This window comes from Saccopteryx leptura, chromosome 4 (assembly GCF_036850995.1).
Source record: "Saccopteryx leptura isolate mSacLep1 chromosome 4, mSacLep1_pri_phased_curated, whole genome shotgun sequence".
NCBI classification, from domain to species: Eukaryota; Metazoa; Chordata; class Mammalia; order Chiroptera; family Emballonuridae; genus Saccopteryx; species Saccopteryx leptura.
In genome coordinates, this window is record NC_089506.1 from 45,929,889 (window position 1) to 45,957,884 (window position 27,996).

A 27,996-nucleotide genomic window follows, 5' to 3' on the forward strand; every position below is an offset into this window, starting at 1 on the left:
TAGTACATCTGCTCTGAGGTAACAACTATACTGTGATAACCTCTATCTAAACCTTGATAATCAGTATGTTTCTTCTTTCAGAAACCCAGAAAGTGACTGCAAGAAGTGAATTAAGGTTTTCAGTGATATAGTTTTATTTCTCCAAAAAAAATCAGATAAAAGCTAAGTTCACAATATAACACTCTGGGATTAAAGTTGACAAATCAATTCCTAGCCACAAAAGAAAAACTGTAAAATGGGGAAAAGCCTACTCAAATTATTGTAAAATTGAATATAGAAAAGCATGGAGAAACTACAGCAAAAAAAGATAAAAGTAGACAAACATGCAGAATGAAGTAAAACAGGAGGGGTACAGTGTGTGTGGTTGGGTGTTAAAATTTGCAAATGAATGCTATAAACAGAATAAAACATTGGCTATTGAACACTGCGTTTGACAGATTGACACTTAGAGAAAGAGGAACTATTAGGAGCCATATGTTTGTTTGGTCCTAACAGTCATTGCAGTAAGGATACTTTATTCTACCTAAAAATAGCTTCGTAGTGATCGTCAAACATTTCAGGAGAGGAGCCATGTTTCTCACTTGTTACTCCAACATTCCTGCTGCTGCACCCAAAATGCTCCTAGCAGTCTTTGCAGCAGCTTTGAAGAATTTGGGACTTCTACTGACCAGTTCAAAAGTCACTGTGGTAATAAATACATATCTCAGAGTCAACAGATATTACCATAACTTTGGTGGTGGTGCAGTGGGGGTTGCAGAACCTTAAAAAAAAACTTCAAATACAGTTATGTCAGATTCCTTAATGTTGGTAACCCTCAGAGCTCAGTCCTTGCTTTCTTCTCTGTGTATTCGCTCTTGCTGCCTGAAAGAGCTTTACAAACCATCTCTAAGCTGATGCCTCTAACTGAATGTCTAGCCTTCAGATCAAATACTTTAGAGTCAGCCTTGACTCCTCCTCCTCACATGCATATTCAATATGGTGGGAAGTTTTATTGGCTCTAGCTTCCAAACACACCTAGAACTGACCCTTTTCACCACTCCCAGGGCACACATTCCCTGCTGCACCCTGCCGTGTTCTCTTACCCGGAAGGCTGCCACAGCCTCCTAACAGATCCCTTCGCCCTTTAATACGTATTCTCGAAACATCTGTTGGAGTGGTCCTCACATGTAGTGATATGGTTTCACCCCTCCATTCCAAAGCATCCCATGATTGCTTTGGCACCAGAGGAAAAGCCAAAGTTCTTTCGATGGCCTTAAAGGCTGTGTTGGACACCATGTTGTGCTGCCCAGATCCCCTGCAGAATGACTTATTACCTTGCTGCTAGAAGTGCTGCTGGCAGGTGGCCCACAGCTGTCAACGTCTTCAGGAGTTGCCTCTGCTGAAGGGACTCACCTCAACCAAGGTCACAGAGCCTTCTCAGGATAGTCAGTGATAATGACACGGAGTTATCAAGGCCCAGACGTCTCAACCCAACCTGGGGCACCTATGAAAGGCCACTCTAGGTCCAGCACTCTGTGGGGATTTGCTGCAACTGTGGTTTAACCTGCATTGCAACAGGACCTCTACTTTTGTCCTACTTGCTTCCATTCTTTCCACAGGTCTTGATCCCAACAGCAGTCTCTAATAAATGATCTGCACCCCAAATTCTCCCTCCGAGTCTGCTTCCAGAGAACCCACACTGCAACAAAGATCCGACATAATCCAGCCCCCTGCAGCCTCTCTGAGGCCCAATACCTACCAGTCTGCCTGGCTCACCCTGCTCCATGCTCACTGGCTTCGGAGTTTCTTCTAGAGAACAGGCCTGCTCCTGCCTTCTAGTCCTTGCACAGCTGATCCTTCTGCCAGGAACCGCCTTCTTCAGACATCTGCACTGCTACTTTTCCCACCAACTTCCAGCTTTGCTTAAGTGTTACCTTCCAAACAGGCCTACCCTGGCCATACACTTAAGGCAGTAAAAAAGAAAAAGATTTAAGGAAGAGCATTTCTCATCATTTCCTAATGTATATACTCACCTTTCTGGGTATGGATTTCATTTTGAAGAAATGACTTTACTCTTTTTTAAAAAAAGAGTTAAAATTACTGTTTGAAACACACAAAGGCAGTACAGTGGTAAAGAACACAGGCTCTGGACTCAGACGAGCCTGGGCCTGAGTGCCCCATCACTGCCCCTCTGTGACTGTGTGGGCTGGGGCAGGTGACCTCACTGCTCTCAGCCTCGGCTTCTTTCTCTGTGAAACAGGGACAGTGATATTATTTAGACTTCTTAGAATTGTTGTGAGTATTAAATAAGTATGTGTGTGACAGGCTGTGAAAGCTACAAAGGGCCATGTAAATACTAGGAATTATGGAGAGATGGCCCTGTGAACTGCACATACCAAAACCTCCACTGGGAGCATATCTGCATTCTGGCTTACAGGTCAGGGTCCTAGGAAATGGTCTTCTTAGCTCTACTCAACCCTTAGTGGACTGAGAACTTCCAACAAAGCAGAAAGGGTTGGCATTGTAGAGCAGGGATCACCCCCAGGGCACAGTGAGAGCCTGGCAAACATTACGGGGGACACTGAAAAGTAGTTACCAACCAATATACTCTTGTTACATGGTACAACACTCTAATATTCTGTGCTCTTTGCACTAACTTTAATTACTTCAGACTTATTTTAATCTCTTAAGGCCCATGTGAAAAAAACAAAAACAAAAAAACACATAGGATTTCAAATATCTAGATCTATATACGTTCATCAGAAGAGCTTTAAACTTTAAAAACAGTCATTTCTCTGGTTATTTGAGATTAGAGCCTAAGTCTTTTTTATGTGTATTTTCAACCCAAAGTTTTTATATTTATTTCTGTTTCTGTGATAAAAATAATAACTGTACTTGGCTTAAAAATGAAACAATAACGCCACCAAAATCCCAACTGTTTTTATGTTTGCTTCCATTCATTTTTCACTTACTAGAGTGAAATGTCCTTGCCTGTAACCTCAAATCCATAAGCTTGATTGATTTCAGAGGCTGTACTGGAGGCCCACTCTGCCAAGCAGAGATGACAGACTGCCTATAAGCTGGCACTAACAAAAACCACACTAATCTAGCACTTACCATTATATTATGTATCTGCCTTTCAGGTTTATTTGCAGATCTAATTCTTTATTTTAAGGGGAGAATCACATGAGCTTATGTTCAAAACAATAAGAATGTTCACTATAGAGATATCATTATTGAAAACCACCATTCTAGTTATACACTAAAAAATAACAATTGTATTATTTATTAAAGTGACCATAATAATAAGTGATGTTAAAAAGGGAGGGGATAAGAAAAGCAGATGTTGTCCCAACCTATAACCACATGCTCTGTCTGGGAAAATCGCTATCTAGGGATTAGCAAGTGTGTATGTGTGTGTATGTGTGTGCTATGCCCCCCTTGAGAAAGTCAGTGCTACATCAGATTATCCAGGGTCTTCTTTAAATCATAATCTACTAGAAATTGCCTTTGCTTTCCAAGTCTTCCTTTGAGGATATCATGCACTCCTTCTATTTTTCTTCATAGCTTTATACAATTTGATATTCAGGCTAGGGAAACTAGAAATCTCCTCTAGGTCAAATAACTCCTTAAATCTATCTACAAATTTATTTTCTTTCTCTAACCTGAATTTCATGACCCAAAGGATGATGGTAGTTTCTTTGCACAGATGGTCAAAGGTAATGAGTAGTTCTTCCAGGAAAGGATGAGCATAGACAACATCAGCTGCCAGGATATAGTCAAAATTGTTGGAAGACCTGGGGAAGTTCTTGTCTAAAGCTATGCCCCAGGAGAGTTCTTTAACCTGAGGCAAATGCTTGCATTTCATTTTGGTGTTTCGGGAAATATTATATTGCAGATTTCCAAGTAATTCGGGTAAATCCGTGGCAGTCACATGTGCACCTGTGAAGCAAAAGGCAGTAGGAAAAGTAACCCTTGTGGAATAAAAAAAAAACAATCAGGTTTCAAGCCAACATGTATTTTGCATTTCTGCACAACTGCTAGTCCCAAGGAATAAACTGGTCAGTCAGTACATACAGGAAAGAAATCCCTTTCAAGAAGGATGTGAGGGCAGCTTTATGCCTTCCATTAAAATTTTTTTTTTAGATTCCCATGATTCTTTTGCACTTCATTTCATTTTTCTGTTCTCCTGGTTTTCTTCTTGTTTTAGTGTTGTTGTTATTGTTATTTTCTATTTATCTACTACATGCTAGGATTAAAAAATGAAGATAAAAAGAAAATCAAAATATTTGGTACCCTCACTGAAACAAACATAAATCCTTGTTGAAAGATGACCAACTTCTTCCCTAAAAGAATTCTGAGCCCCAGTCCTGTGAGGCTGAACAAGTGTATACAACATTGGCCATCATATCGTTGAACAGGAAGTATTCAAGTGTGAGAAGTAGAGGAAGGAAAGAAGACTATTCAATAGCATTACATTGAAAGTATCCATGTTTATACCCAAGTTTTCAGCTTGACCTCATTTTAAGTGTGAGACTTCCCATCAAAAGATATTTAAAACCTAGCCACAGCATGCATATAGTACTCAAACAGCCAAAGATTGCAGATGCAGAACAAAATGCTCAGATGGAGAAGATATAAACCATTTCCTAGTTAAAAGTCAATAGTGGTGGTCATTTTCAGGAGAAAATATGAAGGGGAAAATTGTAGATACCAATAACTACTGAAATTTTTCCTTTAAAGTAAACTTTGAACAGCAGGAGAGTCTGAAAATAATGTGCAAGTAAACTTAGGATGGGTCAATTCCACATCATCAAACAAGAACACACTTTGCTGAGCATTGGGAAAACAGAACTGGAAGAGAAGTCTAGCTCAGCCCAGACCAGTTTAGGCCCCATTCCTTAGCTACAGTGACATATTTCTGTGGCCATTAATTATATTTTATAGAAAATATTAAAATGGGATGGTCAACATGCACATCATTGGTAGAATTGCAGAAATATGCATCATCAGCTCTAATGTGGGTGGATCTATAATTTTGAACAAGTCTTTTGAAAATCCTAAGATAAGGAATACACCCCTACTGACAGTGATTATAAAATTTTGACTATTAATATCTTTATATTAATAGTCTAGAGAGGTGAAGATCACCACTTTTTGAATACTGACTAAGGAAAACTGCAATCTTTTGATATTTGTGTCCAGATATACAAGCAAACCAAAAGGATAATTGTTTTTAATGAAACAAATGACTTCCCAAACATAAATTCTGCTCCTAGGAAGTCTTCGAGTATCAATCCAATAGTGCCTTAGATTCTATTCATACAAAATAGAATGGTGACTTAGGAAAGCAATATCAGGACAGAGAAATTTTTAATATATATATATTTGGGGAGGACTTCAAGAGTCCTATATTTTCTCAGTGTTTAGAAAGCTGTAAATTGATAAGTCTTGAATTCTTCTCAGGATTTTAGAACATCAGGTATGCACTTCTGAAGATCAAGGAAATTAAGACATGTGGGTAGCACACATCGGGAAAGGCAGCTAAATTAAGGCAATGAAATCTATAACAATGACAACAAAGAGTGAACTGGAGGAGGCAGAGGCATATATAGAATCTAGTACACATTTAGCTAGAAAAGAAGATTCCAGTGAGAGAACATGATTTCCAAAAAAGAAAGAAAGGAAGGAAGGAAGGAAGGAAGGAAGGAAGGAAGGAAGGAAGGAAGGAAGGAAGGAAGGAAGGAAGGAAGGAAAAGAAAATGAACTGAGGAAATAAATTCAAGAGCAAATACACAAAATGAGAAGCAGACATGATTTCTATGTGGTTTCTAATACTTCTCCATTCCAAAAGGGGCTTTTTCATAAAAGCATAGGACTTTAAAACCCAAAAGTAATTTATGGCTACATGAAAATGGACTAAAATTTAAATAAAGAACATTAGAGTTGACAGCAGTAGATTCTGCCTACACCTAGTATCTCACACATCTCCTCTAGCAGCCCAGAGGCTCAGGTGCACCTCCCAATTGGAATACATTGTGCCTTAGCACTGTATGAGAAAACCTGATACAACTTCATAGATTTATGAAAGAAACACATTAGGTAACTTTAAAACTGGTTATTTCTTGATGAAGCTCATTCAAACAATTAAGGAGTTAAAAATAGGCCCAGGTCATAGGACACTAGATAGTAAAAGCAACTAATGATAATTGATCGTTACATTCTTCAAACCTACCTGACCTGTGGTAGTGCAGTGGACGGAGCATTGATATGAAGTGCTGAGGTCTCTGGTTCAAAGCCCAGGGCTTGCCTGGTCAACGCACATACGAGAAGTAACTAAAGCAACTACGAAGCTTCCCAGTCCTCCTCCATGCAACCCCCCATCTCCCACTCTCTCTCTCCTCTCTCTAAATCAAAAAATAAAATCTTAAATAAAAATATACTTCAAACCCCATTCAATCAAAAATAGATACTTACCAAGTAAACTTGCCACAATGGAGACTAGCCCTGTTCCAGCTCCAATTTCAATCACATTTTTGTCAACCATATTATACTGCTTTACATTTGTTTCCAGAAAATAACATAGAACAAGGGCCTATGAAAGTTAAAAAAAAAAGAAGAAGAAAAAAGAGGAGGAGGAGGAGGAAGGAGAGGAGGAGGAAGAGGAGGAAGAAGAAGAAGGGGAAGAATGAGAAGAAGAAAGAAAAAAAATAATGCTGGGCCAGTAATAACAAAATGTATAATTAAAATCTATTCAGTAAATATCCCACTAATATTATCATATGTATGTGTGTGTATTTGTGTATATATTATACATACAGATCACTACAGAAAATTATTAGCAAAATTACATCCTCCAATGGCTCAGCATTTAGATTAGAAAAAGTCTTTGGGGATTGTTGAGGAAAAAAGAGGCAACCAAAAATATGGAGTTCAGTTGTTTAGCTTAGATTATCTTTAAAGAAAGCTATTTTAAATAATCATTTCAAAGAAGTGTGTGGATTGGAACAGATAGTGGTGAGGGGCCTGCACCCTTCATGGGACAATTAGTAAAGAAGAATATTGTAGCATATTCTCCACATTAACATTGGTAAACATCACATTATGATTGTTTAACTCAAAAGGAGCCAGTTAAATGGGAAATAAAATGGTCACGACTGACAAAAAATAAAAATGAAGGCATAAACATCTTTTTATTAATCCTACAAATCAGCAGTAGAATTGGTGGAAACATTTTTTCAATTTCATGATTCCTAAATTTTACTGTTGTTTGAGATAAAACAAAATAAACCAAAAAAAAAAAGAAACAAAACTTATTTTCTTTTTCCAATTAGTACATAATAATGAACAAAACTGACTGAAAATAATTGAAATGTAGCAAACTTTGTATGCAATTATACCGATGGCCAAACAACAGCACCATAACAATCCATGGCTTCAGTAATTCGAATCTCGTGACCAACAAAATGAAATCCCTCCCAGGCAGTGGTTGTTACTAGAGTTGGAAAAAAACATCTTGCCATGATCTCTGCAACCACTTTCTTGTCATCGTCTCCTCTGTCCCCTAAAAGGGGGGAAAAGAAAGGCAATTGCTATGGTTGTGTTAGTAAAACTATGGAAAAGGAGAACCTGATAGAAATGCAACGTTTCTACTTACTATAAGTTACTTTTGAAAATTCATTGACTTTAGGCACAATGTACTAATAAGGTAAACTATTTGAAAATGGCTCATTATATAAGCTAACATTTCACACATCAAGATGGCAACACCTTTCTGATATTTACTGAAGTTAAACTCACCACTATCCATTTCTGCAATGTTATGTGAAACAAATAATAGTATCATTTTTAAAGGCAATATAATTTAAGGCAACCCAATATGTTCATCTAGAACAATATCTTCACCAATATGTATATTGGTGAAGGAATATAAGAACCCAACTCTTCACATTGGCTTCGTAATACAATTTCAGTTATTTTAGTAATATATACCCTTTTTGACCTGCCTTTATTCAGATATAAAATATTTAACACCAGCCAACAATATACTCTTATTTTATTATTACTTATTTTTAACATATTATTTGGGGGCAAGACATGACAGATACCATAACATCCACAACAATGCACAGATTAATAAGCAATGTTAACTACCAATTACTGAACACTTTCTTCACATTCATTTATATGATATTTCATGTAATTTTTGCAACAAACCTTATAAGATATGCATTATTATTTGTACTTATACAGATAACAAAACTAAGATTTAGAGAGCTTTATTAATTGACCATGCTCATTTTTTCAGTTATACCAAAGTCCCCTCTCTAAACTATTACAAAGATGTAATTTAAAAAGAACCTAATAGTCCCAACGAATTGCAAACTAGTTTTCGACCAAGACACACATCTCTCTCTAAGCTTCCATTTCCTTATTTGTAAAATGGGAAAGACTGAAAAATATATATCAAAAAGTATTAGGAGATTTAAATAACATGATGTGTATAAATCGTTTAGCACTTTGTCTACAATTCTATAGGGCTAAAAATTATTATTATTATTATTATTATTATTATTATTATTATTATTATATACTGCTCATAAAAATTAGGAGATATTCCAAAATATGGAGTGATAAAATATCTTTTAAGTTTTGTGAGCAGGGCCCTGGCTGGTTGGCTCAGCGGTAGAGCATCGGCCTGGTGTGCGGGGGACCCGGGTTCCATTCCAGGGCACACAGGAGAAGCGCCCATTTGCTTCTCCACCCCCCCTCCTTCCTCTCTGTCTCTCTCTTCCCCTCCCACCGCCAAGGCTCCATTGGAGCAAAGATGGCCCGGGCGCTGGGGATGGCTCCTTGGCCTCTGCCCCAGGTGCTAGAGTGGCTCTGGTCGCGGCAGAGCGACCCCCCGGAGGGGCAGAGCATCGCCCCCTGGTGGGCAGAGCGTCGTCCCTGGCGGGCATGCCTGGTGGATCCCGGTCGGGCGCATGCGGGAGTCTGTCTGACTGTCTCTCCCTGTTTCCAGCTTCAGAAAAATACAAAAAAAAAAAAAAGTTTTGTGAGCAGAATTAGGGGATATTTCAAAATGAATATGAAGCAAAAAAATATCCCCTAATTTTGGTGAGCTGTATATTTTATATTTTGGTTAAAAACCATATGATAAAACAAGAACATATAATAAAAAATTGGATTGTGTGATATTGGATTATACACTGAAAATTCCATAGTCACTCATATAAGCAGAGAGTAGAATGGTGGTTGCCCAGGGCTAGAAGGTGGGGGTAATAGGGAGATGTTGGTCAAAGGTTACAAAGTTTCTGTTATACAAGATGAATAAATTCTGGAGGTGTAATGTACAGCATGGTAACTATAGTTAATAATAATGCATTGTATACTTTAAATTTACTAAGGGAGTACATTTTAAGTATTCTCACCACAAAAAAAGAAAATGGTAACTATGTGAGATGATGTATATGTTAATTAGCTTGATTATGGTGTTTATTTCACTATGTGTGAAACAAGTTGTACATCTTAAAATACATAATTCTTATCCACTGATTATACCTCAATAATGTGTGTGGGCAAGAATTCTATAGTTAAATAAAGAATAGTGAAATCACTGTGATGGAGGTCACACAGAGATGGCTTCATAAAGGAAGCATGTCTTAGGTTTAAGCTATCTAATATATCATTTGCATTAATAGAGAAACTATTTATTTCTTACACCAATCCTTAAAATCCACTGATCCTTCAAGTCTTGTTTTTGTTCTTTGCCACTTCCCACACCACAATAAATCCAGGCTTAATTATCTTCAGAAGAAAAGGTAGAAATAAAGACTGAACTTTTTTTATACTTTGAGCATAAAAAAGAAATGTGTTATGAAACCTAGAAAAAGAAGTTTGTAATTCTTTTTTTTTTTCTTTCAGTGAAAGAGAGAGAGACAGGGACAGATAGAAAGGGAGAGAGATGAAAAGCATCAACTCATAGTTGCAGCACCTTAGTTGTTCATTGATTGCTTTCTCATATGTGCCTTGACTGGGAGCTGCAGCCTAACCAGTGACCCCTTGCTCAAACCAGCAAACTTGGGCTTCAAGGCAGCAACCATTGGGCTCAAGCCAGTGACCATAGGGTCACATTTTTTTATCCCATACTCAAGCCAGTGACCCTACACTCAAGCTGATGAGCCCGTGCTCAAGTTGGATGAGCCCATGCTCAAGCCTGCAAACCTCGGGGTTTTGGACCTGGGTCTTCAGCATCCCAGGTTGATGCTCTATCCACTGCACCACTGCCTGGCCAGGCAAAGTTTATACTTCTTTAAAAGAAAAAGATAGGCAGAAAGAACTCATTTTAAAAACTTAAGCCAAAACATTTGTTCCTTGGTTGTTCCATTTACTTTTTTCAACAAAACTATATCTATTGAAGGCCTGCTATGTGCCAGGTACTGTGCTAGATGATTGAAGATAACAGTTATCCAGACAGACGTGGTCCCTGCCCTCAGGAAAAGTAGAAATAAATGGGCAAAACTATCTGAACTTCAAAAATACATATGGTAGGTAACTCATGACATCCCCATAAAGAAAATGAATTGGATGCAAGTTAAGTTTTTCCACAAAACCCCCTAAGCCCTTGGCTCTGATGCCCACCTATATAGACCTTTCTAATAAATGGGTGTTCACAGCTTTGGTCCAATTGACATTCTTGTTACCAGTTTGACTGATGATATTGAGAATGTGATCAAATATTCAAATGACATGAATGCAATGGGGAATTAGAGTAGAAGACTAAATGTAGTACAAAATATCTTAAGGGGCTATACCAGTAGATTGGACTTAATACGAAATTTGAACAAGACAAATGTAACATCCACTTTCAGTCTAATCTATTTGTGGAGGGGAAAAGGTATAGAAATTTAATTGGCCACAGTCTCAACATGAGTCAAAAGTAAAATATGACTGTCACAAAAGTTAATATATTCAGGCCTTAAAACAAGGGCAGTAAAGGCTCTGTTCTATTTGAAAGTGGTCAGGTCACACTTGTAGTTCCATCTTCAATTTGGAAAGCCCCGTTTTAGAGGGCCATTGAATAACTGGAGCAACTGGGAGGTGAGAAATCTTGACACTCCCTATGAGGACAGTTGGGGAAGATCAGCATTTTCATCATAAAGAAGAAACAATATGAGAGAACATAAGAGTTTTTACAAATTTGAAGGAGCAGCAAATAGAAGAGCCGTGAATATGCATGTGTGTGTGTTTGGTGTGTTCTCAGAGAGCAGAATCTGAACCCAAGGGGAAAAATTACAGTAAAAATTATAACAGACACCAGAGAAATGGGAGCATGAGAGATACTCCAAATATCGCCCCTTGAAATTTCAACAAACTCAACAACTATACACAGAGAAAAAAACCCAGGAGCACCTGAAATATATACACACCAGATAAAGATATGATTTAGTGAGAAGGAGGCCGGAGAATCGGCTCACCTGGATGGAGAGTTTTTCCTTTACTCACTGATCTGAGGGACGGAGGCACTTTTAGTGTGGGTTTTGTTTCAGAGTGGGGAGAAGTGAAGAGACTGAGAGACAGAGGGAAAAGTGCTGAATTAAGACGGAAACAAAAAAAATCATTTCCCATTTAGTTGGCTTTCTGTTTATTTTGTTATCAGTTTCTCTTGCTGAGCAAAAACTTCTTAGTCTGATGTAGTCCCATTCATTAATTTTTGCCTTCACTTCTCTTGCCATTGGAGTCAAATTCATAAAATGCTCTTTAAAACCCAGGTCCCTGAGTTGAGTACCTATGTCTTCTTCTATGTACTTAATTGTTTCAGGTCTTATGTTTAGATCTTTGATCCATTTTGAGTTAATTTTTGTACAGGGGGAGAGACATTGATACGTAAAGACACATGCAGCCCCATGTTTATTGCAGCATTGTTCACAGTGGCCAGGACATGGAAACAACCAAAAAGCCCATCAATAGATGACTGGATAAAGAAGATGTGGCACATATACACTATGGAATACTACTCAGCCATAAGAAATGATGACATCGGAACATTTACAGCAAAATGGTGGGATCTTGATAACATGATACGAAGCGAAATAAGTAAATCAGAAAAAACCAGGAACTGTATTATTCCATACGTAGGTGGGACATAATAGTGAAACTAAGAGACATTTATAAGAGTGTGGTGGTTACGGGGGGGGAGGGGGGAATGGGAGAGGGATAGGGGGTGGGGAGGGGCACAAAGAAAACAAGATAGAAGGTGACAGAGGACAATCTGACTTTGGGTGGTGGGTGTGCAACATAATTGAACGACAAGATAACCTGGACTTGTTATCTTTGAATATATGTATCCTGATTTATTGATGTCACCCCATTAAAAAAATAAAATTATATAAAAATAAATAAATAAATAAATAAATAAATAAATAAAAAAAAAGACGGAAACAAGAGCAGGAACACGACTGGTTCTGGTGTCTGCCTACATTGCCAGGCTCCATCTGCCATCGCAGGCACTGGGCATGCACATAGCCTGTGGCGCTCCTGAGAACAGCATATGAATAGCCCATGGAGATCAGCCCCAGGTCCCCGAGGTGTGCTCAATCTGCCCACATGGCCCACAGAATTTGGCCTGCGTGATACAGAGGCACACTTAATCTGAGATCTGCACCCCCTTGGGCACCCGCTCAGTGCGCAGACCCTGCCTTGCCCAGGACCGCACTTTGAGTGGTATCAGAGGAAGGCCCCAGCTGTGTCTCCACCAGTATCCCAAATCCTACATTGCTCCCTTGCTGCATAAACAGTGGTGATAGTGGATCCTCCACAGTTGAGTCTAGAGGCGCTAGCTTTTGTAAGAGGCAAAGGTGCCAGGTGTTTGATCCTCGGCTCTGATGGGATATGGGGGAGAGGTGAAGGAAGACCTGAGATGGCCATTGCTAGAGCCATAAATTGCAAAGTCCTAACAACATGCCCTCCTATCAACGCACTGCGACTCTGCCTACATCATTACCACAGTGACGCCTCAGCAGAAATCTGCCCAAGAACCTCCCAGAGGCAAAACTTGTAGTACAGTGACACCTACCAGAAAAAGGGAAAAGTTACCTTTCAAAACTAGAAAATACATTTTTTTTCCTTTTTCTAATTTTTTCTACTTTCCTTTCTCTTTTTCCCATTTGGACTTCATTATCCTTAGTTGTAATACTTTTTATTCTTGTTTTTTGTGAGGGTTTCATTTCTGACACTTTCTCTTTTTCTTTTTTCTCTCTTCCTTTTTCTTCTCATTTTTAAAATTTTTTTTTCTTTCTTTTTTTCCCTCTTATTTGAACTTTATTTTTTGTCAAATTATTGTATTTTGGACTCATATTTTTTGGTGGCATTTTGCTTTTTTTTTTTACTTCATTTTTTTCCCTCTTTTTTCATTGTTCCTCAGTTCCTGCTCCCTGTTCTTATAGTTTTTGTTCTACTTATTATTATTTATAGATTTTTTTAAGTATTTTATTTTTATTATTTTTTTACTTATCTCTTGTTAGTTTTATTAACAATACCACTCTCATCTGCCATCAAAGAAAAAGAAATCAAATGTAATGGATACACAAATCAGAGACATAGCTCAGATAGATGATGAAAAATCTCCAGAAAAAAAAAATCTCAATTACATGGAAACCTTTAAGCTTAATTACATAGAATTCAAAATTGAAGTTCTAAAAATACTCAATGAGCTACAAGAAAACATTGAAAGGCAATTTAGTGAGCTCAAAAAACAATTTAATAAACAAAAAGAGTACTTCACCAAGGAGATTGAAACCATAAAAATGAACCAAACAGAAATGAAAAACTCAATACATGAACAAGCTTAGCTAATAGAATAGCCTGGATAGAGGAGAGAATTAGTGACATTGAAGACAGGCAACTAGAGATACTACAGAGATAAGAAGAGAAAGACTCATGAATTTTAAAAAAAAAATGAGAAAGCCATATAAGAATTGTCTGACTCCATCAGAAAGAGCAATATAAGAATAATGGGTATATGAGAAGAAGAGGGAAAAGAGAATGGAGAACATATTCAAACAAGTAATTAGTGAGAACTTCCCAAGCTTGCAGAAAGAATTAGAGCCTCAAGTCCAAGAAGCAAACAGAAGACTAAGTTATCACAACCCAAACAGACCTACTCCAAACCACATTGTAATGAAATTATTATAAATCAATGACAAAGAAAAAATCCTCAAGGCAACTAGGGAAAAAAAGAATATAACATATAAAGAAAGGCCTATTAAGCTATCATAAGATTTCTAAGCAGAAACTCGACAAGCCAGAAGAGAGTGGTCCCCAACATTTAAAGTACTGAAAGAGAGGAACTACCAACCAAGAATACTTTACCAAAACTATCCTTAAAATATGAAGGGGAAATAAAAACATTTACAGACATAGAGAAGCTGGGGGAATTTATCACTAGAAAACTCCCACAGCAGGAAATACTAAAGGGGGTTTTTCAACCAGATACAAAGAACAAAACAGAAGTACAAGTAAAAGCTCCAACAAGACCACAATAAAAACAAGGTTAATCTGTGACAGCAATAAGATAAAAGGGGAGAGGACAAACATTAGCAGTAGCAAAGGTAAAAGGAGTGCAGAAGCACTCATGAGCTAATGGACTCTAATGAATATGATATTTTTAAAAATAACCTAATAATAATTAACCATTCCTGAAAATGCCTCTACTGAAACACATAGCTTAAAAAAGGAGAAACAGAGGAAAGAAGTATGGAATACCACCAAACACAAACAAGTGACAGAGAAACAAAAGAGAAGAACTAAACACAGACCTATCAGAAAGCAATATATAAAATGGCAATAGGAAACCCTCAAGTGTCAATAATTACATTAAATGTAAATGGATTGAACTCACCAATAAAGAGGCACAGAGTAGCAGATTGGATCAAAAAGTAAAACCCAACTGTATGCTGCCTTCAAGGGACACAGCTAAGCTACAAAGATAAAAATAGATTTAATGTGAAAGGTTTCAAAACGATTCTCTAAGCAAATAATATCCAAAGAAAAGTAGGTGTACCATACTCATATCTGACAATGCTGACTACGAGACAACAAAGGTAACCAGAGACAAAGATGGTATTAAATAATGATAAAGGGACATTGTATCAAGAGGATATAACATTTCTTAATATATATGCACCAAACCAGGGAGCACCAAAATATATAAAACACCCACTAACTGATCTAAAAATAAAAACTGACAAAAATACAATCATACTCGGATATTTCAGTACACTACTGATGGTTCTAGATTGTTCATCCAAACAAAAAAAATCAATAAATAAATATTGGCTTTAAATGAAACACTAGAACAAATGGATATAATAGACATCTACAGGACATTTCATCTCAGAATATCAGAGTATACATTTTTCTTCAGTGTACATAAAACATTCTCAAGAATAGACCATATGTTGGGCCACAAAGCTAACATCAACAGATTCAGAAAGATTGAAATTATACCAAGCATATCTCTGACCATAAGGCTTTGAAACTAGAATTCAACTGCAAAAAAGAAGTAAATAGACCCACAAAAATGTGGAAATTAAACAACATACTTCTAAAAAAATGGCTGGGTCAAAGAAGAAATAAAAGCAGAAATCAAAAGATATATACAGACAAACAAAAATGACAATACGACATATCAGAATTTCTGGGATGCAGCAACAGCAGTAATAAGAGAGAAGTTCATATCATTATAGGCTTATATCAAAAGACAAGAGAGAGCCCAAGTAAACAACTTAACATCACATCGTAAAGAACTAGAAAAAGAAGAACAAAGGCAACCTAAAACCAGCAGAAAAAAGAAAATAATAAAAATCAGAGCAGAAATAAATGAAATAGAGAACAGAAAAACTATAGAAAAAATTAATACAACAAAGAGCTAGTTCTTTGAGAAGGTCAACAAATTGACAACTCCCTGGCAAGATTCACTAAGGAAAAAAGAGAAAGGACTCATATAAACAAAATATGAAATGAAAGAAGAGAAATTACCACAGATATCAGATATACAAAGGATCATTGTAGAATACTATGAGAAACTATATGCCACCAAATTCAACAATCTAGACGAAATTAAATTCCTAGAACTATACAATCTTCCTAGACTGAATCACGAAGAAGTAGAAAGCCTAAATAGACCCATAAGCAGGAAGGAAAAAGAAAAAAATATCAAAACTCTCCCCCAAAATAAAAGTCAGGTGCCAGATGGCTACACTAGTGAATTCTACTAAACATTCAAAGAAGATTTGGTTCCTGTCCTTTTAAAAGTCTTCAAGGAAATTGAAGAAGAAGTAATATTTCCAAATACATTTTATGAGGCCAACATAACCCTCATACCAAAACCTGGCAAGAACAATACAAAAAAAGAAAACTATAGACCAATATCTCTAATGAATACAGATGCAAAAATCCTAAACAAAATACTAATACTAGTGAATCAAATAAAACAACACATTAAAAAAATAATACATCACAATCTTGTGGGATTCATCCCATATGCACAAGGATGGTTCAACATATGTAAAGCGATTAATGTAGTATACCATATCAACAAAGCAAAAAACAAAAACCATATGATCCTATCAAAAGATGCAGAAAGGGCATTCAGTAAAATACAACATCCTTTTATGTTTAAAACACTCAATAAAATGGTATAGAAGGAAAATACCTCAACATAATAAAGGCAATATATATCACAAACCATCAGCTAACATCATACTAAATGGTAAAAAGCTGAAAACATTTCCCCTAAAATCAAAAACAAGACAAGGCTGCCCAATTTCTCCACTCCTATTCAACATACTATGGAAGTTCTGGCCAGAGCAATCAGACAAGAGAAAGAAATAAAAGGCATTCATATTAAGAAAAAAGAAGCAAAGGTTTCACTTTTTGCTGATGCCATGATCCTGTATATAAAAAACCCCAAAGACTCCACAGAAACATTTTTTTTTTTTTTTTTTGTATTTTTCTGAAGCTGGAAACAGGGAGAGACAGTCAGACTCCCGCATGCACCCGACAGGGATCCACCCGGCACGCCCACCAGGGGCGCCGCTCTGCCCACCAGGGGGCGATGCTCTGCCCCTCCGGGGCGTCGCTCTGCCGCGACTAGAGCCACTCCAGCGCCTGGGGCAGAGGCCAAGGAGCCATCCCCAGCGCCCGTGCCATCTTTGCTCCAATGGAGCCTTGGCTGCGGGAGGGGAAGAGAGAGACAGAGAGGAAGGAGGGGGGGCGGGGGTGGAGAAGCAAATGGGCGTTTCTCCTATGTGCCCTGGCCGGGAATCTAACCCGGGTCCCCCGCACGCCAGGCCGACGCTCTACCGCTGAGCCAACCGGCCAGGGCCGAAATAATTCCTTTTTCAGTTGCAACAACAACAAGAAAAATACCTAGGAATAAACATAACTAAGAATGCAAAGGACTTATATACTGAAAACTATAAAGCATTATTAAAGGAAATCAAAAAAGACACAATGAAATAAAGAATATTTGATGTTTTTGGATAAGAAGAATTAATGTAGTTAAAATGGCCATATTACCCAAAGCAATATACAAATTTAATGCAATTCCCATCAAAATTCCAATGTTATTTTTTAAAGAAATATAACAAAAAATCATCAGGGTTGTATGGAAACATAAAAAAAAAATCTCTAATAACCAAAGTAATCTTGAGGAAAAAAATGAAGCAGGAGGCACTACAATACCTAATTTCAAATTATACTATAGAGCCATGATAATCAAAATAGCATGGTAATGGCAGAAAAATAAACACACAGACAAATGGAACAGAATCGAGAGCCCAGAAATAAAACCACATATATATGGCAAATCATCTTTGATAAAGGGGCCAAAAACACACAATGGAGAAAAGCAAGCCTCTTCAATAAATGGTGCTGGGAAAACTGGAAAGCCACATGCAAAAGAATGAAACTTGACTATAATTTGTCCCCTTGCACAAAAATTAATTCAAAATGGATCAAACCTAAATATAAGACCTGAAACAATAAATTACATAGAAGAAAACATAAGTACTACACTCATGGACCTGGGCTGTAGAGAATATTTTATGGATTTGACCCCAAAGACAAAGGAGTAAAGGCAAATATAAACGAATGAGACTATATCAAACTAAGAAGTTTCTGTACAGCAAAAGAAACAGACAATAAAACAGATAGCAAACTAAATGGGAGCTGATATTTGCAAACAACAACACAGATAAGGGGTTAATATCCAAAATATATAAAGAACTCACAAAACTCAGCAACAAACAAGCAAACAATCCGATAAAAAAAATGGAGAGAGGGCATGGACACTTCTCCCCAAAAGATATTAAAATGGCCAATAGATATATGAAAAGATACTCATCTTTACTAGATATTAGAGAAATGCAAATCAAAACTACAATGAGATATCACCTCACACCTGTTAGAAGTGTTGGAGAGGCTGTAGAAAAAAAGGAACCCTCATTCACTGTTGGTGGAAATGTAAATTAGTACAGCCACTGTGAAAGAAGTATGATGGTTTCTTTAAAAAATTAAGAATAGAACTACCATATGACCCAGGAATTCCTCTACTGGGTATATACCCCCAAAACTCAAAAAAAATTGGTACATAAAGACACATGCACCCCCATGTTCATTGCACCATTATTCACAGTGGCCAAGACATGAAAACAACCAAAGTGCCCTTCAACAGAGGATTGGATAAAGAAAATATGGTTCATATATACAATGGAATACTACTCAGTCATAAGAAACAATGACATAGTATCATTTACGACAACATGGATGGAACTTGTTAACATTATACTGAGTGAAGTAAATAAATCAGAAAAAGCTAAGAACTGTATTAAGTCCATACATAGGTGGGACACAAAATTGAGATTCATGAACATAAAATGGAATGCAGTGGTTACCAGGGAGAAGGGTACAGGGGAGAGAGAGGGACATAAAGAGGGACAAATATAAGATGATGGAGGATGATTTGACTTTGGGTGATGGGTATACAACATAATCCTCTGTCCAAATGATGTGGAGATATTTGCCCAAAATCTATGTACTCTAGTTGACCAGTGTCGCCCTGTTAAATTTAATCATCTAAATAAAAATTAAAGAGAAAATGATAATAAAGCAAATTTTTAACATTTTTCTAAAAATCATACCTTTTCAAAAATAAAATGGCTCATCTCAAGAAGGTAGTAAACATTTAGTCCCCAGAACCCCAGAAGCTATCAAACAGAAACCAGAAGACCATTTTTACAATATATCAGGGATACATCAGATTGATGTTGATCTGGCTGGACTAGGACCACTGTGCGACTGAAGTTCTATAATTCAACAAAATAACTACATGCCATCATGTGGGGAAGTGCTATCATAGAGATAAAATGTGCTCAGGAAATGGAAGAGAGAAAGTAAATAAAAGCAAACCAAAGAAAGCCAGTAGTGAAGACAGAGAGAGAGAGATATCAGCCTTTGGAAGAGAAGTGAATGAACGGGAAATAATATTCATCAGGAGGCCAAAGAGATGTGTCCCAAATGATACATCTTCTCATTAAGTACTCACTGAGTATTTACTAAACTCTAAACTCTAGAAATTGAGAATAAAAAAAACAAAACTCAAGCATACAGTCCTTGTGCTGGTGAAGCTTACAGATGTGCAGAAACACGCAAAGAGACAATCACAATGCTTTCTGGTGAGTGCTAAAATGAAGGTGAAAGGAAAGCACAATGAAACACATGAAAAAAAATATCATTCAGCCTGTGAAATTCATAGATGATTTTCTGTCCTAAATTTTATGATCTCTTAATGGAGTCGTATTTAGGATCTATACAAAATCAAGTATTACCCAAAAGAACTCCAACTTCACTACACACCACAGGAAGGGTCCAGTCTACCACACCACTCTACCAGCACCACAAACAATGATTGACTCTTGGCAGGGATGCAGAGAAAACAGATGAAAAATTTATATTCTTCAGCAATAACCCCCTCTTCTAATATACCTATCTTTCCTCTTAAACAACAGCGTGCATTCACATTCAGGAAGAGTTCTAAGAATCAGGTAATATTATTAGTAATATGTTGTATTTGAACTTTAACTTTCATTTCACTATATTCACTTGCCTTGCTAAAATGGGGTGGGAAGAGGCAATGTTTGCTGTGGAAGTTCTTTAGGGAAAAGCAGAGAACATTAATTGCTTCCTTGACCTTTAGCTGAATATGCCCTCTTGGGCCTCCTTGCAAACTCCTTGTAAATGCAGCACTTCTTTGACAAGTCACCTAAGGTATCAGGGATTAATAGATGTTAGAGTACACTAAATCCCAGGAGCATCTCCTAAAGTTCCAATCTTTGATATAAAAACTTTGCCAGTGAATATTTACTGCTACAAACTGACATTTCTGACTTTAAACTCTCTTTTAAAGGTTAGTCGACCAGAGTAGTGCATTTTTTTCTAAAAACTATAGTGTAATAACAAATAATTCCTGGTTTTTTACTGTTTTTCTAAAGAAAGAATTAGTTATTTCTTTTTAGAATGACCACATCTTTGCTTTTATAAGGAAATGAGATTAAAAGTATATATGTGAATATATTATTGTAAAAAAAATTACAGCCGAAAATAAAGGATCTTCAAAGAGTTTTAAGAAACAATAACCACTATTGCATATCCATTTTAAAAAGCACAATTCTATTCATTATATATAGTAATTCAAAATTTGTTATAGACCTACAATGATCATATATTATATAGAAAACATGATCATGCTGAATAAAAATTAATTGATAATATTTTTATCTATATTCTTTTGTATTTAAATACTATATGAGTACCACAGTCATTCCATAAGAAGAAACACTCATAAAAATTAGCATAGTTTATACCAAAAAACACAAAATATAGTAAACTTGACTGCTTAAAATATTTGTCTAAATATGTGATATTATAAAGCAAATATACATACACATATAATTATTTTCATCTTAAAATGTTTACTGCTGTTTTTCAGCATTAACTTCTATTTAAAGCTTTTGAGGCAATAATTTTAATAGTAATTATTTATTTAAAACAAAAGACATGTTGGTATTAAACAGTATTGCCAGCCATTACAAGGTTAAAGAACCTCTAAAATGAAATCTAAGGAAAACAGTTGCATTATTATAAGAGTATCCCTAAAGTAGCCTTGTTGTAGAAAAAGAGAGAAATATATACTCCAAACGCAGCATACAGAGAATGTGTCCCTCAAAGTGCATATATATTTATTTGTTGAATATGGGATTGGATCTTGAGAAGATTAATAAATGAGTAGGCATTCTTTGGTGCTATCATTTGAAGACAATTGCCTCAAAAATTAAAAGCAATATCATGTAATAAAATTTAATTTATATTTCTGAAGAATAATTTTTCCACACATATTCTCTCCTTCTTATCTAGCACTCAGGCTCAAGAACAAATAACTAAAACCAGGTAATGTTACACAAAATTATGAATCTTGGCTTTCTCATATGAAAAGCAGAAAACTCCTGATAGCTATACCTTTAGATAAAAACTATCTACTATATTCATAGAGTATTATTTTATTAATGAATTTAATATTGAAACAAATATTAAAATAGATTGTAAATAAAACATAATTAAGACATTATATTTGTGTTGCTATCTTGAATTTATCTACTTTAATGCTTTTTTGATACTAAAGTCTTAACACCATTTCCTGCTACTAAAACTGATAGTGAATAAAATCTACCAGTTACTCTTGTTCTCCTGAAAATGAATTATAGAGTAAAAATTAGCAAGATTCTGCCATATTATGATAATCTTTCTTTCTTTTCTTTCTTTCTTTCTTTCTTTCTTTCTTTCTTTCTTTCTTTCTTTCTTTCTTTCTTCTTCTTTTCTTTCTTCCTTTCTTTTTTTTTTAGGTGAGAGGAGGGGAGACTCCCACATGTGCCCCAACTGAGATCTACCCGGCAACCCATCTGGGACCAATGCTCAAGGACTGAGCTATTTTTAGTACCTGAGGCTGTCACACTCCCACAGAGCTATCCTCACGCTTAAACCAATGGAGCCATTGGCTGTGGGAAGGGAAGAGGAAGAGAAGGGGTGGGGGAGGGAGCAGAGGAGAAGTAGACGTCACTTCTTTTGTGTGCCCTGACTGGGGATTGAACCCAGGACACATGGCTGACTCTCTATCCACTAAACCACTGGCCAGGGCTGATGCTTTTCTTAAGAGGAAAATTCAACAGCGTTGACTTCCAAGTCTGAATTGCAGCATGACTTCTAAATAGAGGCTCTGTCTGTGTTCTTCTCTTTTATACTTTTAGGGTCAGTAACAACAATAATAAATGGAAAGGTCAGATCAAAGAAATACACCCCCCAAAAAATCTTTAATAGCTATCTATGACAAGTGAATTTAAGCTTCCATTAGAGGGCTGTCATGAAAACCTGTCAGCAAAACTTAAAGTAAAAACCCCTCAACTAAATGAAAGAGACTGTCATTCAGTTGAACCTTCTATTCAAAGATGAATGTTATTGCTTCTTAAGAAATATCTAGAGATTAAAAAGAAAAAAGATGTTAAGGATATTTTCAGATTAGTAAATAGTCACAGTCTAACCTGAAAGACAGAATTCTGAATGCCTCAATAATGTCAAGGTCTGTGTCCTTATGTCAAAACTAATTTCTGAGATTTCACAAACATTTTTTGTCCATATGTCTGTTTAATTTCAAGAATATACAGAGGCTGTAACTTTAATCAAGTGGATCAAATGATAATACATTTAATAAGAAAGAAAATTCATCTTTCACTCAGACTCCTCAGGCTGCAATTGGAAAAAAAAGAATTAGTTGTACTCAAAGTTTGCTGCTGGGATCAGAGTGGGAAGAGACATATAAGCAAATGCCAGTGAAGTATAATCAAAGAAATATTTCTAAAGTGCTATGGTAAGCACCACTGGATGGTCAGATTAGGAGAAGCATTCCCAAGAAGACATGTGAGCTAATTTGGAGGGATGAGGAAGGCTGCCAAGCAGAGAAGGGAGGAAGCAAAGTCAAGGAAGATGAAACGCCCCCTGAGGCAGAAGCAGGCTTAGAGAGCCATCAGTATTTGGGGAGCTGTCCATGTTGAAGTGTTATAGAAAATTATCCTGAAGAAGCAGGTTGAAATCTGATCTGCAGGCAATGTTGACCTTTGTTCTCTAAGGTGAAAAGGAGCCAATAAGGACTGGTAAAACAGGAAACAACATGATTAAATTTGATATATAAAAATTACCTCTGGCAGACACTGCTGAAGGCTAAGTTAGACAGTTGCAATAATCTGGACAAAAGATGAAAGAGTCTGAACTGAGGCAGCAGCACTGGGTTTAAGAGCCAAGAATGAATTTGTGAGCTTTTGAAGTAGTAATAGACCTCCCTTAATGGCAACAATTGCCATTCAAACTTGACATTGTTTTAGTATGGGTTACCATTTTCTACTATACTATTATATAAAATATTTCTTACAGCAAGCTTTGTTGTACAAATTAGAATTATCAGCAAACTTGACATTTAAACCTACTTTTGAAGACATATGAGACAGACTGTTACATTTATTTTTATTCAATATGTGGAAAATTTATTAGTCTTATTTAGCATATACTTATTGAGGTTACTTTTAAAACATGTAAAATATGCTGATGAATGATTCTTTAGTAATTTTGTTATGGTAACTCTAACTGGTATATTAAACATATTGTTTCAGACTATAGCTTGATACGTTTCTTAAATAGTAATAGAATTATTTAAATAAACTTTCTTCTTTGAATGTGAAGTCAGTATTGCTTCTGACAGCTATTATTGGCCTTTAATGCAACTCTTTAAAGATTTATGAAGATGCTTGTGAAAGATTTTCATGTGATATCACTAAGTAATGTATTAAACTTGGTCCTGAAAAGACTCAACAGACTGGTGACCAGAATCACAAGGCTATGACTAATAAGCAAATTTTAAGTCTAGTAAATAGGCCTCAGTTATACCTAATTCATTAATTCACTGATTAATTGAGTACTTGCACACTATCAATACAAAGATAGAGCAGTATATAAGTACTATAATATAGACTTAACTAATTAACTCAAAAAGAGAAAATTCCATGTCTCAGAGAATTCAGTAAAGAATGACCAGAGTCTTGACGATTATGACTTTGTGAGTCACATAAGAGAGGGCAATACATGCCATACATAGGAAGCAACATGCATAGAAGCCCTCTGGCAAAAACACTTGATCAAGTTTCCAATCGGGGAAACTCTGAGAACTAGAATGTAGGATAAATCAAGGTAGTAGCATGAAATGAAGCACTTTACGTCATGCTAAGAAGTCCTGACTTTATCCCATAAGAAATAATGAGACACTGACTAATTTTAAAGAGAAGGCAAATGTGGCAACATTTGAATTTTTAAAAGATCATGCAGGCTACAGAGAAATAACTAGAGAGGATAAAGAAAAGGAGCTAGCCCAGGGTGGGGGCAGTCAGCTAGAAGGCAGTTACAATAATCAAGAGAAGAAAAAATGCATACAGCTAGTGCTCAACTTACGACCACGATTGGTTCCAACAGACCAGTCATAACACGATTTGGTCGTAAGTTGAGTACGCTATATGTACAGTACTGTGAAATGATGTTATAAAAATCTTTAAGTCATATTTTATCATAATTTACTTTCATTATTGTTATATAACATAATTTTCTTTGTTCATTTTATGCCATTTGTATCATCTCTACACCATTTTGTTTCTTATTTTTACATTTGTCAGGTTTAAGTGAAACACTGCATTAGCAGACCAACTGGTTTAATATTTGCAAAGACAATTTCCTCTTGGTAGACATCTTGGGAGGGGTTTGATGAAAAATATCCAAGACACAAAACACAAATTGCTGTACCAAGTCTGGGATAACAGTTGAAATGGTGCATGCAGAGATGGTAGTGCTGCCGGAAGCTGGTCCGCACTGTCGTGCACCCAGCTGGGCAACGCTTGCCAGACGCGGAGCAGTCGTGGCTAGCGATTACAGTCCTAAAGTCGAATGGTCGTAAGTTGCATAGGTCGTAAGTGGATCAATATTTGTACTTGCATCAAGGCTGATGCTGCAAACAGGTGGTGGGGGTAAGAAAACATATTACGAGGCAAAACTCAGTAGGAATTAATGATGCAGGGTGTGAGGAAAAGGGAAAGACCAGGTTGATTCCAGGTATCTGCGTTGCCAGAGAAACAGTGTTGCCATAAATTGAGATAGAAAATAGAGGTGGAGAGGCAAATTAGCAAAGGAAAATTATTTTTTTAACACATATTTAGAAATATGTGGCATGAAGTACCAGTCACACAGGGGTGCCGCTCAGAGGAAGAGAGCCTGCTATGGGGAGCATGGCTGTCCAACAGTCCCAGCTGCTGGCCCTTCGGCTTCTCAGAGGCCAGGCTTCTCCCTAGGGCTGCCTATGAAAGCCATCCCATTCCTGTTCCATAAAGGACACTCCTCTAGGGAGCAACTTATGCTCAGGGACTCCCCGTTGGCCGACCAGAGACTCTCAGAACTGGCTACAGTCTGAGGCTCTTCCTACCCAGCCTCTCCTTCTCTCTTTCCTCTCACAGGTATCGAACCTGCGTCATGGTCTGAAGTCTCCCTGAGCACTTCTGTTCCTTCTTGATCCTCCACAAACATTTCCCCCAATAAATCTCTTGCACATTTAATCCCATTTTTACAACTGTTTTCTCGAAGGAGCCAAACTGACACAAGCAGTATGTCGGACGTCAAGTAAGCATCGGAGCGGTACAAATGCAGGAGTTATTGTGCACAAGAATCACTAAGCATCGGGTCAGTGTGGACCTGCTCCCAGGGTGCAGATTCTAAGGAGCACACCATGAGTTTATAACACGGTGCTACAAGTGCTAGCAGCCGGAGAACGCTTTTGGCAAAAGGTAGACACGTAAGATATTTGGAATAGTTAACTTGGATTAGTTTTTAAACAGTTTAGATTATAATCTAGCATTAGAACCATAGAGGAATTTTTAGCATAACCATAGTCCTAACTTTAATCTGTGTATAAATAAGTGACATTCTGTAATTCTAGGGTCGTTAGGCCAGTGCTGTGATAGAAGAACTGGGCTGTGGGTTTGCTTCATGCCTTCCAAGCACAAGCTATTAAGAGAGTTAGAACAGGACAAGTCAACATCCTTTAGCACTTGAGAACTGAGTGTTCCTCTGGTTAGCGAAAGTCATTCCAACAAAATGCCATCTGACTCTACCCCAATAATACACACTTAATCCCTGCAGCCCTGTGCTGTGAACATGTTTTTAAAGCTTTAATTGGCTATATAGATGATTATGGGGTGTGATTATTCATGTTGTAAAATACTTTAAAGCTAATTCTGTCTCAACCTTACCTTGAACTTTTTTCATTTCCTTTGTAATTTGCCAAATTATTGTACATACAGTTGATACCAAGCATTGTTGATAATGATGTAACTGTATTCATAAACCACACAGAAATTGCTCCTTCATTCAAATCATCTAAATGGCTGGATTCTCTCAGTGATTACAACTTTAAATGTTTAGGTTTGAAAAAATTGCTACAGTAAAACCATTAGTGTTTAAGCCACATAAGCTGCCAACTCTGGGCATACACCCAGCTCTTCTGGCCTAGAAATATGCTCACCTAAGTAGAGGCCACCTGGAATGCCTAGAAAAGGAAAAAGGTAGGACTATAGTTCTTAGAAAACATCCACAGTGTGTAGATAAAGAAGAGAGAGGAAGGAGCCAAAATAATTACATTTATAGTACAAAAACACGGCAATAATTCTTCTAGTCTATGTCAAGAGTGTATGCCTGCACTTCTTATCTCAAAATAATGAGGATAATTACATTATGTAATCCAGGCAAAGTCACGTGTTTCAGATGATGTAAAATGTGGGTCCATTTCAAATAACTACACCAGTAGTAGAATTTGAACTTAAATTCTTTCACCAAGAGGTCAAATTACATTCCCTATTTGCCTCTAACTAATACATCAAAGGGACCATAAACAAAGACTAGAAATGTTTTGATAATCTAAAATCATCTTTCATCTAAGCATTAGTAAAAACATGTAGTTTTACATAAGACTTTTTATCTCTCTTACAATCTTCTTACCTGAAATGAAATAACTCAGTGATCACAATCATGTGCACAGCCCTGGGGAAAAAATTATTCTACTTTCACAGATTAAAAAAATAAATATTTAGCAAATCAGTAAGTTTAATGTACTGTCTTCAAAATTAATTCTGCCTGACTGGTGGTGGTGCAGCAGACAGAGTGTCAACCTGAGATGCTGAAGTCCCAGGTTCAAAACCCCAAGGTCACCAGCCTGAGCACAGGCTCATCTGGCTAGAGCATGGGGTTGCCGGCTTGAGCATGGGATCATAGACATGATCCCATGGTCACTGGCTTGAGCCAAAAGGTCGCTGGTTTGAGCAAGGGGTCACTGGCTTCACTGGACACCCCCCCTCTGTCAAAGCACATATGAGAAGCAATCAATGAACAACTAAAGGACCACAACTACAAGTTGATGTTTCTCATCTCTCTCCCTTCCTATCTCTCTCTCTCTCTTTTTCCCTAAAAAAAAAAAAAAAAAAAAAAAAAAAAATTCTCTAATGTATTATCAGGACCATAAGTATCAGTAAACATTAGACATAATTAGAGATATTTATAGGTCAACAAACACAAGCCAAGATATAGCCTGCAATTGATAAAAGTCCTAGTTCCATTTAAGACATTAATGAACACTTTAATTACTAAAGGTAAGCTTTTATATTCTGTTGTTTGTCATCCTACAATTGTTCAATTTACATAAAGAAACAAAAAGTGATTTACCTTTTTGAGCTTCTGTATCCATTAAGCAATGAACTAATGAATGATTATATATTGATGTTTTCTTGATCATTTCTTGAAAACTAAGAATATAATACATTAAAATAT

The 27,996-nt window shown here is 36.8% G+C and overlaps 1 protein-coding gene across 1 annotated transcript; it reads right to left on the reverse strand.

Moving 5' to 3' along the window:
• Positions 1 to 198: 198 nt before the first annotated feature.
• Positions 199 to 27,988, reverse strand: LOC136402789 (putative methyltransferase-like protein 21E). The gene is made up of 4 exons (XM_066380579.1): positions 27,892 to 27,988; positions 7,380 to 7,543; positions 6,457 to 6,574; positions 199 to 3,921 (listed from the first exon to the last, which is right to left on the reverse strand). Exons 1-4 carry the CDS (start codon positions 27,986 to 27,988, stop codon positions 3,518 to 3,520), a joined length of 783 nt encoding a protein of 260 aa, XP_066236676.1. The 3' UTR covers positions 199 to 3,517.
• Between the last annotated feature and the right edge of the window lie 8 nt (positions 27,989 to 27,996).